This window comes from Myotis yumanensis, unplaced genomic scaffold (genome assembly GCF_028538775.1).
Source record: "Myotis yumanensis isolate MYYU_CA2020_CCGP unplaced genomic scaffold, mMyoYum1.0.hap1 SCAF_1, whole genome shotgun sequence".
NCBI lineage: Eukaryota > Metazoa > Chordata > Mammalia > Chiroptera > Vespertilionidae > Myotis > Myotis yumanensis.
Window position 1 is genome coordinate 59,698,791 of NW_027223752.1, and position 18,647 is coordinate 59,717,437.

The 18,647-nt window shown below is 43.5% G+C and overlaps 1 protein-coding gene across 4 annotated transcripts in view; it reads left to right on the top strand.

Moving 5' to 3' along the window:
* The window catches only part of CCPG1 (cell cycle progression 1), a 49,708-nt gene that overhangs the window by 7,253 nt on the left and 23,808 nt on the right, over positions 1-18,647 (top strand). For all 4 annotated transcript variants that reach the window (XM_070422261.1, XM_070422241.1, XM_070422267.1 and 1 more), the window contains exons 2-4: positions 11,567-11,635; positions 14,771-14,891; positions 17,679-17,755. In XM_070422261.1, coding sequence (XP_070278362.1) covers positions 11,576-11,635; positions 14,771-14,891; positions 17,679-17,755 — 258 coding nt within the window. In that variant the 5' untranslated portion in view covers positions 11,567-11,575. The remainder of the gene's footprint in view (positions 1-11,566; positions 11,636-14,770; positions 14,892-17,678; positions 17,756-18,647) is intronic.

Here is an 18,647-nt window from a genome sequence, read left to right on the forward strand (position 1 = left end):
CATCTAAATTATTGTAGTAGTTTTGCAAATGTCTTCCTGCCTCTGTCTTTGCCCTTCCATAGTATTGTCTCAGAAGGCAGCCAGAGTGAGCTTTCTATTCCTTTCCTCAAAATCTCCTGTGACTTTTTGTTTCAGTAAAAAGCTAAGGTCTTGGGATCTGTAATTATTATTTGTAAAGCCCTTAAATGCAGAAGGGGTTATGTATTTACTTATGGTCAGAATAATGAGAGAGGAACCTCAGAATTTTGAGTTCCTTGAGGAACAATTTAGGTCACATCACTCAAGAAATCTGTTTACCTTTATTGAGTGCCTAATATGTGTCAAGCATTGTGCTGTTTGGGGAATATATAATAGGCAGGTAAGTAAGCAATTACAGCCCAACATTCTATTTTTAGTAGATTAGGGAAACTGCTGGAGTCTTTGGGACTGAAATCAGGGGATGGTTCACAAAGAAGTGATGTATTAGCTGAGATAGGAAGCAATAGGCAAAGTATTTGGGTTGAGATAAGGTGTGGGGAGTATGCAAAATCTCCAGAGTTAACTGAAAGCCAAATATTTTAGGGGAGTTGAAAAGTCTAGGGGAAAAGGGATTTGCTGAAGAGAAGACAAGATGCTAGAGATAAAAACGAAAAGATACTCCAAGCCTTTGGGCATTGTCTTGAAGACTGTACTTGAAAGCTTAACTTTAAAATATCTTAAGTATCTATACTAATAAAAGGGTAATATGCTAATTAGACCAGACGTCTTCCCGACATCTTTCCTGACAAAGTCAGGCCCAGGCGAAGCCACCCGTGGTCCTGGGGGAAGCCAGCCTGGGTCTCAAGTGCCTGTAGCCAGCCAGAGGGAGGGAAGCCTGGGTCCCGGGTGCAGGGGCCAGGGCAGAGGTGGTTAGGGGCGATTTGGCTGGCCGGGGAGCAGTTAGGGGCGATCAGGCTGGCAGGGGAGCAGTTAGGGGCGATCAGGCAGGCAGGCAGAGGGGTTAGGAGCAATCAGGCAGGCAAGCAGTTAGGAGCCAGCAGTCCCAGATTGTGAGAGGGATCCCCTGCAAGATCGGGCCTAAACCATCAGTCAGACATCCCCTGAGGGATCCCGGATTGGAGAGGGTGCAGGCCAGGCTGAGGGAACTGCCCACCCCCCCATGCATGAATTTCATGCACCAGGCCTCTAGTCTACACTAATAAAAGAGAAACATGGTAATTAGCGTACGACCGCTACCCTTCCCATTGGCTAATCAGCATATCCTTATGCAAATTAACTGTCAGCCAAGATGGCGGTCGGCAGCCATTCACTGAAGTGAGCAAGGAGGCTTGCTTGCTCCAGTGACTGCGGACTCCAACGTTCCCCGCCTGCCGCTGCCTGCCTCTCAGCTGCACCTCTAAGCAACTATGTACTATGTTGCAAATAAGAAGCTAAACAAAACCCCAGAAACCGGCTTTCATTCAGCCAGGCTTCAGCCAGCCGGACCGCAACATTGTATCAATGTTTTCAGCAGAGAGGCCTCAGAGCTAAACCTGGCCCAGAATAAAAAAAAAGAAAAAAGAAAAAAAGGAGCGGTTGGGAGCTTCAGTCACCCGCTTCCGGAAAACAGTCCTCAGCCCCTCACCCAGACTGGCCAGGCACCCCAGTGGGGACCCCCACTCTGATCCAGGACACCCTTCAGGGCAAACCAGCCAGCACCCACCCATGCACCAGGCCTCTATTCTATATAGTAAAAGGGTAATATGCCTCCCGGCACCGGGATCAGCAGAGCAGCGAGGCTCCCGGCACCAGGATCAGCGTGACAGCGGGCAGCGCCCAAACCCCCTGATCGCCCTGCAGCTCTGTTCGTGACAGGGGAAGGCACCCCAACCCCCTGATCAGCCCTGCTCTGTGCCTGATAGGGGGGAGCTCCCCAATCCCAAGATTACCCTGCGGCTCTGTGTTTGACAGGGTGCAGCGCTCTAACCCCCTGATCCGCCCTGCTCTGTGTGTGAAAGGGTGCGGCGCCCCAACCTCCCCCACCCCCGCCCCCACGGGCCCTGCTCTGTGTGTGACAGGGTAGAGCCATAACCTCCCCATCGGCCCTGCCCTGAGTGTGACAGTGGCGGCGCCCCAACCCCCTGATTGGCCCTGCTCTGTGGGTGATAGAGGGTGGCGCCCCAACCCCCCTCCATGGGCCTTGCTCTGTGTGTGACAGGGTAGAGCCATAACCTCCCCATTGGCCCTGCCCTGAGTGTGACAGGATGCAGCGCCCCAACCCCCTGATCCACCCTGCTCTGTGTGTGACAGGGGGCGGTGCCCCAACTCCCCTATCGGCCCTTCTCTGTGAGTGACGGGGGGAGCTCCTCAACCCCCTGATCAGCCCTGCTCTGTGTGTGACAGGGTACGGAGCCCCAACCCCCCTGATGGGCCCTGCTCTGTGAGTGACAGGGGGCAGCGCCCCAACCCCCTGACCGGCCCTGCTCTGTGCGTGACAGGGGGCGGCGCCCCAACCCCCTGATCGGCCCTGCTCTGTGCGTGTCGGGGTGGTGCCGCAACCTCCCCATCGACCCTGCCTTTAGTGTGACAGGAGGCGGTGCCCCAACCCCCCAATTGGCCCTACCCTGAGCGTGACTAGGGGTGGCATCGCAACCTCCCGATCCGCCCTGCTCTGTGCATGACAGTGGGCGGCACCCCAACTCCCCAATTGGCCCTGCTCTGAGCCTGACCAGGGGCTGCACCTAGGAATTGGGCGTGCCCTCTGCCACCCGGGAGCAGACCTAAGCCAGCAGGTCGTTATCTCCTGAGGGGTCCCAGACTGCGAGAGGGCACAGGCCGGGCTGGGGGACCCCGCCCCCCCAGTGCACAAATTTTTGTCCACCGGGCCTCTAGTATATATATAAAAGCCAAGCAACCAGAACACCAGAACGACTGGTTGCTGGGGGGGGGAGGCGGCCCCACCCCCCAGCCAGCTCCGCCCTGATTGGCCCCCATGGGGGGGCCAGCTGGACCCCACCTGTGCACGAATTCGTGCACTGGGCCTCTAGTGTATATATATATTTGTATTGCTTTTAGAGAGGAAGTGAGAGAAAGGGGAGATAGAAACATCAATATTGAGAGAAAATAATTGATTGGCTGCCTCCTGCATGCCCCACACTGGGGATCGAACCCACAATCCTGGCATGTGCCCTGACTGGTAATCGAACAGTGATCTCCTGGTTCATAAGTTGACCCTCAACCACAGCCTAGCTGGCTGGGCAAAAGCTTAACATTTTTTAAAAATATATTTTTATTGATTTCAGAAAGGAAGGGAGAGGGAGAGAGAGATAGAAACAATGATGAGAGAGAATCATTGATCAGCTGCCTCCTGCATGCCCCCCTCTGGGGTTTGAGCCCGAAACCCAGGCATGTGCCCTTGACCAGAATTGAACCCGGGACCTTTCAGTCCTCAGGCCGAAGCTCTATCCACTGAGCCAAACCAGCTTGGGCTAAAAGCTTAACATTTTTAAGGAATGATGTGAGATTATCATTTTAGGAAGATCACTTACAATGGCAGTTTGCAGAGTCAGTGCCTCTAGGGTGGGGCTCAGAAAGTTTTGCTTTAATTGCAGCACATCCAACTCTTTGAGAGCAGCTGAATTAAAATGGTTCTATAGTATGACAGAATTTTGTTTATCCAAACTGTTACTTTGGTGTTATGGCCTGTAAGAATCTTTTCCTTTTTTTTTCTTTTTTTTAATATATTTTTTATTGATTTTTTACAGAGAGGAAGGGAGAGAGATAGAGAGTTAGAAACATCGATGAGAGAGAAACATCGATCAGCTGCCTCCTGCACATCTCCCACCGGGGATGTGCCCGCAACCCAGGTACATGCCCTTGACCGGAATCGAACCCAGGACCCTTCAGTCCACAGGCTGACGCTCTCTCCACTGAGCCAAACCGGTTTCGGCGAGAATCTTTTTCTTATTTGGGCTAGATGTCCATCTTGTCCTTCCTCCAAGACTTTAAACAAAGAATCAAATTAGGGCTTGATTAAATTGGGCTCTTTGATTTGAGAAATTCAAGTATGATAAAGCTGTCCCAATTTAGCTATTTGTATTTAACTTTCTTTTGAAATGTTGTTTTTGTTTATTTCATCTGAGCTATTATTTTGTTACAAAGCAAAAGCTAGGAACTACCTGTTTAAAAGAACTGTTTAAATGGAAATTACTTAGAGAAGGGCATGGGATATACCCATATTAAATATTTCTGATTGGGCCTGGCAACTCAGAAGTTTTGGAACGTTATTAAGAAGATAAAGCATCTAAGTCTTAGGGGTGAGTTATGGAGGAACAGTGAGAATATAGGCTACTAGAAGAGGTTAGAAGGTGGGGTATGCAAAGGGAAGGAGAGAAGCTTTCATATGGTGAAGAGTGCTCTAGGCATCAGCCACTTTTATGTATGTCAAAGTCATATCTACTTTTTGTTCCATAGAGAAAGGTTTTTCCAGTTACCCACTCACTTTACCAGAAACCTGCACTTACTATAGTTGGTTATTTAATTCTCTTAAAAAAAAAATCTTGCTCAACTTCTCAAATTTCTCCTAACTCTTCCCTTTCTTTTTTAACCCCTCCTTTGTCAATACTGGTTAAATTTACATGCTCACTTTTATCATGGAATATCGCACTCATGCCTTGCATCCCATAGGTCTAGGTGCCCTTTAGTTGCTTCCTCATCTTAATATGTGCCTTTTAAAAGATTCGTATCTGTTCTTATAATACTCCATTCATACTCGAATAATTGACTTTCTTAAAACTTTTATATTCTTTAACTTTTTCTGCCTTTACTTTTTTTTAAGCCCGATGAGGGCTGAGACTTATAGTAGTCTGTCTTGTTCTCTTATTTCCAGAGCCAAGAACAGAGCCTTGTATACACTTGGTGCTCAATAACTAAAGGGCTATAAGACTTCAGGAATTTTAACAGGCTGATGCTTTTTAAAAATCAGTTATAGATATATTGTTTATACTTTATGTATTACATATAATTTTACATAATTATAATATTTTATTCTTTCCTCACTGATACAACACAGTCAAAAATCCCATGATAAATGAATTTCTTTAGGTTTCCCTGGTCTTTTCCGCCAGTGTTGTTTTTTGTTTTAATCATTTGTTCTATTACTTAAGAAGGTAGAAAAAGCAATGATATGACTCATGTTGGTTTGTTTCTTTCAAGTGTTTCATATTAGTCTCATGGCTGTGTATGGTTTGGTTGTTAGAATAAGCATAGTTTAGGCAGGATCTGTAACAGTTCCCTGGAGCTATTGTGGAAGAGCTTATGTAATAAATACATAATTGTGAACTTGTTAAAAAGATACATTATTTACTTACTTGTCCAACATGACTCCTTTCAGCCTACCTGGTAAGTAAATATTTAGCCAGTCATTGATTTGCAACCAGTGTATAGTTTAATGCCCCTATAGAAATGAAATACACAGCCCTGGCTGGATAGCTCAGTTAGCTAGAATGTTGTCCCGCCTATAAGCCAAGGTTGCAGGTTTAGTCCATTGTCAGGGCACATACAAGAATCAATCAATGAATGCATACATAAGTGGAACAACAAATCAATGTCTGTCTCTTTCTTCCTCTTTCCCTCCCTCCCTCCTTTCTTCCCTCCCTCCCTCACTCTCTCCTCTCATCTCTCTAAAATCAAATATTTTAAAAAGAAATAAAATACACCATTAAAAATAATGTTAAAGTTACTAAGAGGTAATATTTTCAACTGATGATCCTCATCTATATATATATAAAAAAGGCTAATATGCTAAGTGTCCAACTGTCCGACCAGTTGCTATGACGTGCACTGATCTGGCTCACCTGGAAGATGCAGTGCAGGTGCAGGGCGGGCTCCTCGCAGGAGCCTGGCAACCTGAGCATGGTGGGTTCCCCAGTGCGTGAGCCCTGGTGTCCCAGGGGAAGATAGCAGGGGGAGTGAGAGTGAGCTCAGTGGACACCCCGCATTCTCACTTCACCTTCGTCCCTGTCACCCCCAGGTAGCCAGCTAGAAGTGGCAGCCTCCCTGCCTGTGTGCCACAGGAGGTTGGTCACCACCACCCACCCCTAGTTCCCCATCCCAGCCCTGGGGCCTGGCCCTGATTGGGCGATCAGGGCCTGCCAGCAACGCTGCTGGTTGCCGTCTACAGGACGATCAGTTGGGGCTACCCCCACCCAGCCCCCCCCACTGCTGTGGCCTACTCACCTGCTCCACTATCCCGCTGCTGTCTTGCTCTCTCGTCAGGACCCATTGGGGCCAGCAGCGCCTCCACTGCTGCCCACTGCCAGCGCTGTGTCGCCTACGCCCACCATGTTCCGCGCCGTCCCCTGGTGATCAGTGCACGTCATAGCGAGCATTCGAAATCCCTGTCGAACTCCTGGTTGAACAATTTGCATATTAGACCTTTATTATCTTACCTAATAATAGACAAACATGTAAATTGACCACACCTTCACTACGCTAACCAGCCAATCGGGAGAGTATGCAAATTAACCTAACAAAGATGGCAGTTAATTTGCATATGTAGGCTCCAAGCGGTGGAGTGAAGCCCGACAGCCCCGGGGCCGGAGCAGCAAAGCTGGACAGTCCCAGGGCCGGTTCTGCCGGAGCCCTGCCAGAGTGAAGCCCTGGGTCCTGGGTGCCAGAGGCAAACCGGTGCCAGCAGCCAAGGGAAGGGAAGGCCTGTTGCATGAATCTCGTCATGCAACAGGCCTCTAGTATAGGATATAAAGCTCTCACTAGTGCCAATCGCATGCATGTGTTTCAATCTGTCATTGTTGATCGTGAATTTGGTAGACACTTGTAGTATAGAGAAAGGGTGAATAGTGATATTAAAACATTTCTTCTAATTAATTTCCTTTCAGTGTGCATGAATTCATGCACCGGGCACGAGTCATAAAATAATACTTAAAAACTTTTGATAGTGAGATTTTAAAATTATTTTATTTTAAAATACTTATTTTGTTAATCCCCCCTCCCTTTGGCAACCATCAACTTGTTCTCTATGTGTCTGTTTCTGTTTTGTTTTGTTTAGTCATTTGTTTTGGATTTTTGGATTCCACATATAAGTGAAATATAGTATTTGTTTTTCTCCCTCTGACTTATTTCACTTAGCATAATACCCTCTAAGCCCATCCATGTTCATCCATGTCAGAAATGGCATGATTTCATTCCTTTTTTTGGCCAGATAATATTCTGTTGTATATATGTTCCACGTTGTCTTGATCCAGTTGTCTATGGATGGATACTTAAGGTTGCTTCCACGTCTTTGCTATTGTATAGGGGTTTATATGTCTTTTCAAATTAGTGTTTTTGTTTTCTTAGGGTAAATATCTGGAAGTGGTATTGCTGGTTCTTAAGGCAACTCTATTTTTAATTTTTTTGAGGAACCTCCATATTTTCCATAGTGATCAGTGCACGTCATAGCGAGCATTCGAACTCCCTGTCGAACTCCTGGTTGAACAATTTGCATATTAGACTTTTATTATCTTACCTAATAATAGACAAAATAGTGGCTGTACATATTTACAGTCCCACCTATAGCAAAGGAGTGTTCCCTTTTTTCTACATCCTTGGCAGCACATGTTATTTGTTGATTTTTTGATGATAGACATTCTTACAGTTGTGAGGTGCTGCCTTTGCTTTTGTTCTGTAATGCTTTTCCGTTCTCTTAAGAAATTCTTCCAGTGTTATATTTTCTTTATAAGTGAGGAACCAGAATTTATTTTTGTGTGATTTATCTCAATTTTTAAATGTTGACAGTAACTTCAGTTTAAAAACCTCCCTAGCATGTCTGAAAAACAATGTAACTCATTTATAAATCCTTCTTTGACCTTTCTTCTTTGCTCATGCAAAATTAATTGCTCAGTTTTTGTATAGTCCCATATGTCAGCCCATAATTTTCAAGTGTTGTTAAATAATTTAAACACCAGTAGTAACATATCAAAAAGTTTTTAAAAAACTCATATAAACTAGTTCAATGAGAAAATGGGATTTATATAGTCAATTTAATAAGGAATGCTAAACCCAGCTTGTGTTGCTCAGTTAGTTGAGCATCATCCCCTATACCAGGAGGTCACTCACTGGTTTGATTCCAGGTCAGGACACCCAGGTTGTAGCTCAGTCCCCAGTAGGGGCGTGAAGGAGGCAGCCAATTGATGTTTCTCCCTCACAAATGTTTCTATTTCTCTTTCCCTTTTCCTTCCTCTCTCTGAAGTCAATAAAAATGTATTTTTCTAAAGGAATGCTGAAATAGAATTGCTAAAATATGAAATTGGTTTATCCTATAGGGTCTCAGACTGTAGTCTTTGGAATAATCATCTCTACTGGGCAGAAAAAAATTCGCTGTAATATTTTTTTATAAGTTTATCATTAAATTTGTAAACTGTCCAGCTCCTAATTAGTTGTAAATAGGAAATCAAACAATCAGATGACCTCACATGAACTTATTAGAAAGTGCTAGAGCATGACCTTAAAAGCAACATAATTTTATTTTAGATTGAGACCTTTATCTAAAACATGCTAATATTTTTACTGTAGTAACCAACCACCCCTTTGCATCTTCTCTTTTAAAATATTAATTTATAAATTACTAGAATCATTAATGGAAATTTCAGATATATTTTTTGCTCTGTTCTTATTTGACTATCAGTTCCATATTAAATTTTCTGCAGTAGAGTTCTATTAGAATGCTAACCATCAGCTTGGATCTAATGTGTTCTCAGTATCTACACTAATAAAAGAGAAACATGGTAATTAGCGTACGACCGCTACCCTTCCCATTGGCTAATCAGCATATCCTTATGCAAATTAACTGTCAGCCAACATGGTGGCTGGCAGCCATGCACTGAAGCGAGCAGGGAGGCTTGCTTGCTTCAGTGACTGCGGACTCCAACATTCCCTGCCTAACTTGCCAGCCTCTCAGCTGCAACTCTAAGCAGCTATGTACCATGTTGCAAATAAGAAGCTAAACAAAACCCCAGAAACCAGCCGAACTGAAAGCCAGCCGGACCGCAACATTGTATCGATGTTTTCAGCAGTGAGGCCTCAGAGCTAAAGCTGGCCCAGAATAAAAAATAAAAAAAAAAGAAAACAAGGAGCTGTTGGGAGCTTCAGTCACCGCCTGCCACTCCTGCCTGCTGCTCCTGCTCATCCCGGCCCTGCTGCACTTGCCGTGGGATCGTGCTCAGTCAGTCCCAATTGGGAGAGGCCTGTGCCGCTGTAGTGGCGCTCACCAGCCATGAGCCCTGTGTCTGGCACCCATCCCAAGGGGGTTGGAGGGGGAGGGGCTGGGATGTGATCGGCCCTCCAGGAGGGCAGTAGGATACCCTTGCCATCCGGGGATCTGGATGCATCCTGCTGATGTTCACGCTGGTTGTTGGGAGCCACCTGGCGGCCACTTTTATATTGTTTTTTCCTTGCTGAGCGTCTAGGGAGGGAAAGCGACCGTGGTGCCTGAGATCGACTTCCACTAGACCCACCAGCGCTGGTCTGTTGGTGCCTGGCCCATTCTCCGGAGATTGGACCTGTAGGACTACTGAGGGAGAGAGTGGCTGCTGCTGGGCTGGTGGGCTGCTGGGATGGGTTGGTCAGCTGAACTGTGCTCCTGCAATGGGAATGCATTAACCATCAGGGGGCAGCTCCTGCATTGAGCATCAGCCCCCTGGTGGTCAGTGCGCGTCATAGTGACCGGTCGACTGGTCGGTCCGTCGCTTAGACTTTTATATATATAGACTAGTGGCCCGGTGCACGAAATTTGTGCTTGGGGGGCTCCCTTGGCACAGTCCACACCCTCCAATTGGGGAGCCCTTGGGGGATATCCCTCTCACAATCTGGGACTGCTGGCTCCTAACTGCTCATCTGCCTGCCTGCCTGATCACCCCTAACTGCCCTCCCCTGCCAGCCTGATCTTGCCCCCAACAGCCCTCCCCTGCCAGCCTGATCTTGCCCCCAACAGCCCTCCCCTTCTGGCCTGATCTTGCCCCCAACTGCTGGCTTGATCACCGCTAACTGCCTGTGCTCAGCCCCCACCATCATGGCTTTGTCTGGAAGGAAGTTGGATGTCTGGAAGATGCTGGTTGACCCGATCTAATTAGCATATTACCCTTTTATTAGTATAGATAGATTATATAGGATAGGATTGCTTAAATGGGTGGGAAAGGCCTTTTTCAGCAGGAGGAGATGCTCTTGGCAGACAAAAATACATAATTCCTATATCTGGACTGATAGCCAGCCATATACACTATGCTACCAAACCAGTCATTAAAAAATTGAACCACTTTCTTACACCTTACACCAAACAGCTGTTGCTCTTAAAACTCCTCCTCAGCCCCCACCTTAGGTTCTGCCTTTGCAGTTCACCCAGATTTGGTTCTGATTGGTTGGTTTCTATGCCAGTCAGCATCAAAAGCTCTGCCTCCTAGGCAGCCATTGGCTCCTTGCAGTTCACCCAGATTTGGTTCTGATTGGTCAGTTTCTATGCCAGTCAGCGTCTCCAGGCCTATCTACGGCCTGATCAGAGAGGTGGGGTTGATCAGCAGCCCCTGTGGCTGCTGGCGAGGCCCAGAGAGAGAGAGTGGCAAGGGCTGATCAACAGCTGCCACGGAGGCTGCAGGTCAGACTCTGCTTCTCTCTCCGGGCCTGATCTGCAGCCCCCTCAGTAGTCAGTGCTGGGTTGCCATGCCTGCAGCTGCCGACTTCTGGTGTTTGGTCGTCCGTTCAGTCGTTTTGGATGTTACGGACCCTGGCTCTTTATGTATAGAGAGAGATATCTTATTTTTGAGATGGAGGAAGAGTGACAGAGATAGAAACATCAATGATGCGAGAGACTCATCAGTCAGCTGCCTCCTGGGGATGGAACCCTCAAACTTGGGCATGTACCCTGACCAGGAATGGAACCATGATCTCCTGATTCATAGGTTGATGTTCAACCACTGAGCCACATCAGCTGGGCAGATTTGAAGTTTAAATAGGAGTGTCAGAAAGAAAGGGGAGAACAAACCAGGTAGAGACAAATGTATGTTGGTTTAGGACTAGGTCTAGCTTATTGCCAGTGACAACAGTTTCTAACCAACTTCTGCTCCCCAACCCCTCCTCCACCCCATTTTAATTTCAATTGAAGTATTTGCTGTCTAGACTATTTACAGTTTAGGAGGATCTCCTTGTTTTAAAAGTTTGGTTGTATTTGTTTATTCAGTTAAGCAATCATATCTTGTATGGTAAATTCATGGGTAGGTTGTCTCAGTTTCAAATGAGAGAGAGCAAGTCACTTTTCATACTTGGGTCACATATAGTTCTTTTAATAGGATTTTAAAAAATATGCCCGCCTTCCTGGTATGGCTCAGTGGTTGAGCTTCGAACTATGAACCAGGAGGTCATGGTTTAATTCCTGGTCAGGGCACATGCCTGGGTTGCGGGCTTGTTCCCCATCAGGGGGTGTGCAGGGGGCAGCTGATTGGTGATGCTCTCTCATCATTGATGTTTCTGTCTCTCCCTCACCTTTCCTCACTGAAATCAATAAAAAAAATATTAAAAAATAAAATATGCCTAACATGTCAGTGTATTTTTGTGTTTGTAGACCTGAAAAATGGCTGAAAACTCCAGTGACAGTGATTCATCTTGTGGTTGGACTGTCATCAATCATGAGGTATGCTACTCAATACTTTTTATAAGGCAGTTCTATGTATGTAAAAGGCTAATATGCCAATCGACCGAACAATGGAACGACCGGGGCAGATGCTCAACACAGGAGCTTCCCCCTAGTGGTCAGTGAGCTCCCACAGGGGGAGCGCTGCTTAGCCAGAAGCCGGGCTTAAGGCTGGCAGGTGCAACATCGGTGGCGGGAGCCTCTCACCTCCACGGCAGCGCCATTGACCCCTTGGGGGCCTGCCGGCAGTTGGACATCCCCCAGGGGTCCTGTACTGCAAGAGGGTGCAGGCCAGGCTGAGGGACCTCCCCTCCCCCCAGTGCACAAATGTTGTGCACTGGGCCTCTAGTTTGTAATATTATTGTATTAGCAGTGATGTAAAAATTGAGTTCTTTGAAAGTCAGTATTTTTTCTACATTTAAGCATACGGTTTCATTGTCTCTAGCTTGGACATTTTCCCAGCTGCATTAAACTTCATTACTGAAAACTCTATGAGCCAATATCATTTACATTATTGCACATTACTTTTCTCATCTTTGAGACAGTAGGAAAATATTTATTGAGGGTTTATTATTGGTCAGGTTCTGTGCCTTACCTGTGTTCTCACATAATTTTAAATATCTGGTATAGATCGTTTTCATTCTCATTTCATAGTTGAGAAAAGTAAAGCTTAGAGAGGTTAAGTAATTTTGCCAAAAGTGTGCAACTGGGAAATATCAGAACCTGCATTTAAAAACATCCAGAAAGGAGCATGGAGAATATGTGTTCCACTTGTGATAAATAGTAGTAGAACTTGCTAGGAAAAGCACTATGGCTAGAACTGTATCACGAAATGAATTTTATTATAGAAGTTTGATGTTTCATAATTAGTACATAATAAACATTTTTCTCACACTGGTAATACATGTCAATTACAGAAAAATCATAAAATACTGAAGAATAGAAGCAATATCATAAAAATCATCTATACCTATTCAAAGTTTAATGGATTTATCTGTCTCTCTTTTTGTTTTCAGGATCTCTTAAGCCTCACTTGTTTTTCTTCATTAATAAGGGTTTTAATGGCTGATCTCAGTTGCTTAGAGCATCTTCCTGATATGCCAAAGTTGTGGGTTTGATCCCTGGTCAGGGTACATACAAGAAACAATCAATGAATGCATAAATAAATGGGACAAAAAATTGATATAACTCTCTCTCCCTCTCTCAAATAAATAAAAAATTAAAATGAACAGTATGTCAAACTTCAAAAATATTTTAGATGGTATTTTTTATAATTACTTTGATAATGTGAGGTTTAGACAATTAGTCATATCTTCTAGAAAACAACATTAACAAAAAATGATTGCTTTTCTGCAAGAAAGTTTCAAAATTTAATAGCAACTTTACCAATTGAGTTTGAGATGGTTTCTTTTCTTTCTTCTTTTTTTTTTTTTTATCCTCACCCGAGGATATTTTTCCATTGATTTTTGAGAGAGAATGGAAGAGAGAGGAAAAGACAGAAAGAAACATCTATGTGAGAGAAACACATTGATAGGTTGCCTCCTGCACCAGCTCTGACTAGGGCCTGGGCCAGGGAGGAGCCTGCAACCAAGGTAAGTGCCCTTGAGCGGAATCGGAACTGGGACCCTTTGGTCCACAGGCCGACACTCTATCCACTGTACCAAACGGGCTAGGGCAGTTTCTTTTCTTTATTTGGGTGAGGTAGTTTCGGTTTTTTTTTTGTAAGTCAGTGACTTTTCTGTTTTTAACCTGTTTTCTACCAAGCTTAGCTCAACTCCCTTAGCAACAACTTCTCCTTCAAAGATAATTAACTAGGCAGCTGTGGTAGTCTTACTTGGGAGTGTAGTGTGAAGCAAGACAGTAAGTAAACCTCTCTGGCATGAGGGTATTCTGTGTTAGGGATAGCTTGTCACAGAGTAGATCATATCTATATTTGTATCCCTCTTCCCTTCATATCTAGTTATCAAGTCTTACATGTTTTTGTTTTTGTTTTCCTTTTCCTACTGTCCCCATTCTGATGTAGGCCACAACTGATCTCCCCTGAAACTACCAGTCCATCCCCAACCTTGCCTCGGTTTCTACTATTTCCTCCCACTTTAGGCAACCCCAAAAACTTACATTTAGGATTATTTAAAACCCAATCCTTTAATGAGTTATTTTCATTTGTTGTTGTTGTTGTTGTTGTATGTTTATCAGGAGAACTCAGACCTTTTGGTTTCATAGATTAGTAAACTATAGGAAAATTGAGGGCACGGGTAGAGGCAGAATCAACTAGTGGTTAACTTTATTTCACTAATCAAGACACAAGGAAAAACCCCTCAAAATCCACTAACTATTTATTAAGTAAAAGACAGTCTAACATCAAAGTAGGAAGGACAAGCTTGGAAGAATAAATAATACTCTAAAATTTTATGAGGAACCCCATTAATCTAAATGGGTTCATTGTATGCCTTGCCCTTAAACTTTTTCATTTATACATTGCTATAATAAGTAGTTATTTGCATGTGGCTGTTTCTCTGAATAGGCTGTAAATTTAAAAGTCTAATTTTTTCTACCTATCTTACCTAACAAACTCCGTAATCTTGAGTAGAAGCAAATTAATAAAAATAGCTCACAAACATTTATTCGTTGGGATTCAAATTTATTGCTTGGGTTTGTGAAATAGAGTAGTTAGAGCATTCAACTTTTAGTCTGACTTCACTTTTAGAATCTAAACCTGTTCTCCATTTTGCTGTTTCCCTGCCATAGGCCTTTATGGAGTAAATTGAACAAAAGGTAGTCAGATTAGATACTGCTCTCTTTGGATTATAGCAACATTGGGACTTTAAATAATGGATGCATCTACTTGTATTCAAAACTTTGATGGGTCCTGGCCGGTCTGGTTCAGTGGATGGAGCGTCGGCCTGCGGACTGGGGGGTCCCGGGTTCGATTCTGGTCAGGGGCATGTGCCTTGGTTGTGGGCGCATCCCCAGTGGGGGATGTGCAAGAGGCAGCTGATTGATGTTTCTCTCATTGATGTTTCGAACTCTGTCCCTATCCTTTCCTCTCTGTGAAAGGTCAATAAAATATATTTAAAAAAAAAAAAAAGCTTTGATGAGCTGATAGACAAATAACTGATTTTCACTTTTTCCTAGGGGTCTGATATAGAGATGATGGCTTCTGAACATGGGACAGCCAGTGACAGCTGTGAGCTCCTCCCAGAGTATTCATCTTTAGAGCAAGAGGAGCTACAAGTATTGCAGTTAGAACAAGGAGGTAAGATGTTTAATAAGTTGGATATATTTATTTTTTAAAATTGGACGTGTTTGGGACATTACGAATCTAGGTGGACAGCTAAGTGATTAGGCCATTGAAGGACTAATGTGTTAGTATGGACTAGGTGGGCAACCCTGCAGAGTCTGGTGGTACCAGCCTTCCCAGGGCCTTGTTTATCTGCAGCTGTAGTATATGTTTGAGCTTCCAGATAACTCTTTGATATTGCACATGAGTCCTTCAGTGACTCAATATTATCAATCTTGATTAAGACTAGTGATGTACAAAATTATTAAATTATCACAAGAGATTTACCAAACTTTTCCAGTTATTGTCACACTTCAGAGTACTTTGGTTAGAAGTGGTAAATGGCATTTAACAACTGTGTTACATCTACATTGGGTATAATCCCACTTCCTATGGGATTTGATGTTCACATTAATTATATGAAGAAATATGATGCCCAAATAATGAATGTATATTCTAATCTTCGTATTTAAATTACTTCTAAACTTCTTTTAAAAATTACTAAAAATTTAAACAGAACATTTTCCCCCTGGAGAATCAAGTGGAGGTGTCCAGGCTAGAAATACAATAGATTATACCTGTTAATCTTGTTTTTAGCCTACCTGTTGATTACTGATTTCCTTTGAACAGTGATTGTCAACTTTCATGGATCAGAGATCTCTTTGAGAAACTGAAAGCTAGGGACAGTCCCTCCCAAAAAAATGCATATACTCATGTATCTAAAAACATTTCCATACTTCCTTAGGAGTTCTTGGACTCAAGTCCACCTTTGTTGAGGAGTCTTACCTCCAAATTAATATTCTGTTAGGGACTATAACATACAAAAGCAGTGTATGTTTTTTTTCCTTCTTTTGTATGGATTAAATTATATGGGAAATACATGTTAGGGAAAAAATGATGAGCAAAAAAAGAAATTGAACTACCCATAATTTTTTTGGTCTGGAGATAATTGCTGTAAACATTTGGTATGTGGGAAGGCAGAAATAGGTTTACAGTTATAAGTATGTGAAACACAGAGTTTATTCTTTCTTGTATTACCATTTATTATTGTACTAGAGGCTCAATGCAGCCCCTCACAGCCTTGGCCAGCCCTCGCAGCCCCGACTTCTTCCAGAAGGTCGTCCGGATGGTTGTTCCGCTGTTTGGTCTAATTAGCATATTAGCTCTTTATTATATAGGGCTATTTCCCATATGAACAACTATAAACCTACTTTTGCCCCACCATGTATGTTCTTTGCTATGCATAAATTTACACTTACTATATTATTTTAATACTTGCAAATTTTGTTAATATTGTATAGCCTTTCTAATATGAACTCTTGTACATTTTTCCAAGTCCTTTTTAAAATATGTTTTTATTGATTTTTCAGAGAGAGAGAGAAAGGGGGAGAAAAAGAGAAACATCAATGTGAGAGAGAAACAATCAATTGGTTGCCTCTAGAACAGCACCCTGGTCGTGGACTTCAACCAGCAACTTGGGCATGTGCCCTGACTGGGAATCAAACAGACGACTTTTTTGGTGCAGGGATGATGCTCAACTAACTGAGCTACCCTGGCCAGGGCTCAAGTTCGTGTTTTTTTTTACAGTCTATTTTTTATTATAAACTAGGGACCCGTTGCACGAAATTCGTGCGTGCGTGCGTGCGTGTGTGTGTGTGTGTGTGTGTGTCCTTCAGCCCAGCCTGCACCTTCTCCAATCTGGGACTCCTCGAGGGATGTCTGGTGGGCCCTTACAGCCCCGGCTTCGTCCGGAAGGTCGTCTGGATGGTCGTTCTGCTGTTTGTTCTAATTAGCATATTAGCTCTTTATTATATAGGATTATTTTCCATATGAACTAGTTCATATGGAAAGCGGGCAGTCGGACATCCCTCTCACAATCCAGGACTGCTGGCTCCCAACTGCTCACCTGCCTGCCTGCGTGATTGCCCCTTACCTCTTCTGCCTGCTGGGCTGATCACTCCCTAACCTGCCATCCTGATTGACACCTAACTGCTCCCCTGCCGGCCCGATTGCCCCCAACTGTCGTCCCTTGCCAGCCTGGTCGCCCCTAACTGCCCTCCCCTGCAGGCCTGATTGCCCACAACTGCCCTCCTCTACCGACCTGGTCACCCCCAAATGTCCTCCCCTGCAGGCCTGGTCGTCCCCCCAACTGCCCTCCCTTGCAGGCCTGGATTCCCCCCCAACTGCCTTCCCCTGCTGGCCTGATCGCCCACAACTGCCCTCTCCTGCAGGCCATCTTGTGTGTTGGAATGATGGTCAATTTGCATATTACCTCTTTATTACATAGAATAGTTAGTAATTCGGAGCCATAGTTTTGATTCTTGTGTTGCCAGACATTGATAGTCATTAGAGTAGTGGTACCTTTAGCTTGAATAAACTTTAACAATGCAGGATATGTTCCATCAGATATCTGAGAATTGGTTTTCCATGTTAACAGATTTTTATAAACACCTTGCTTTAAAGTAAGTACTTTGGTATTGTAAGGTAGAGACTGTTTACTTAGAGATTATATTGCTTTAGTTGCTCTTAACTGAGTTCAGTTCAGTGTCTAAAATTATCCCCTGTCAATTTCAAATATTGAAATAATTATATTGAAATACAGATCTTTTTAGCAATAGAAGAATGACTTATGTCATTTGATTATGTCATTTGATTAAATCCACTTTAAAAATTTGAGAATACATTTTTTTGCACCCAGATCATTATATATGTAGATTGCCAAAGTGATAAAATGTAATTGAATTGATTTTTTCTTTATATCAGAGAGCAGCCAAACTGTCACAATGGTAGTGGGAGAAACTGCTTATCCAGCTTTGGAGGAAACACAGTTAGCACTTGTGGTAAGCTTGTGTTTTACTCTGTGGAAATATGGTAAACATAGAGAATGCTAATCAAAGCTTCCATTTCTAGTTGTGCATTCTGTTCCTATTTGAATTAAAAATAAATTTTATTGAAGATTTTGAGAGTTCCCAGATTGATCAGTTAAGGTTAAAGTTGTTAGCTTTTATTTAAACTCCTGATTCAGATGTGTTTTAATTTAGAAAAGTAATTCATTGGTAATGTGTTAAAGTCTTATTCATATAACCACTAATATAATTTTCCTTCAAAGTAGGTTGTATATATATATTTTTTGGTATATAATTTTTATAAGAGTTTAAGCCAAACCCCTGGCATGCTGGGAGCAAGATCTCAAATAAGTTTTGCATTTTCTTTTATGCATTTGAAATTAAGGAAAATTATGTGGGGGCCAGAAAAAGTAAGGTAATGGTTAGATTACATGATAGTTAACAAGATTATGTCCTATCTTGGGTGGTTACAGTTTATTTCATAGGTGCGTTGACCTAGATGTACAGATATAATGGACAGGGCTTGTTTATATGCCTGGGGCATGACTACCTACCATGACTTGCCCAGTTAGGAATTTATGATCAGATCATCCTGTGAGGTTACTTTCCATAGAATCCCCTTTTTTCATCCACATTTCCCCCTTTTGATCATAAATCTGAAGGTCGAATAGTGTGGTCTCTCAGTTCTAGGAAGGCTCATTCTTAAGAAGTCTCCGTATGGATATCATCTTGATTGTTGGTGATGGGGCAACATTGTAAACCCGAGGGTCTGAGTTGAGGCTGCATTTTCCCAAACCAGGAAAGGCAGGTAAATGGAAGGCAGTCAGGTTTTATGGCCTTCATTTAAAAAAAACACTCTGGACCATTTCTATCCTGAGAACTATGA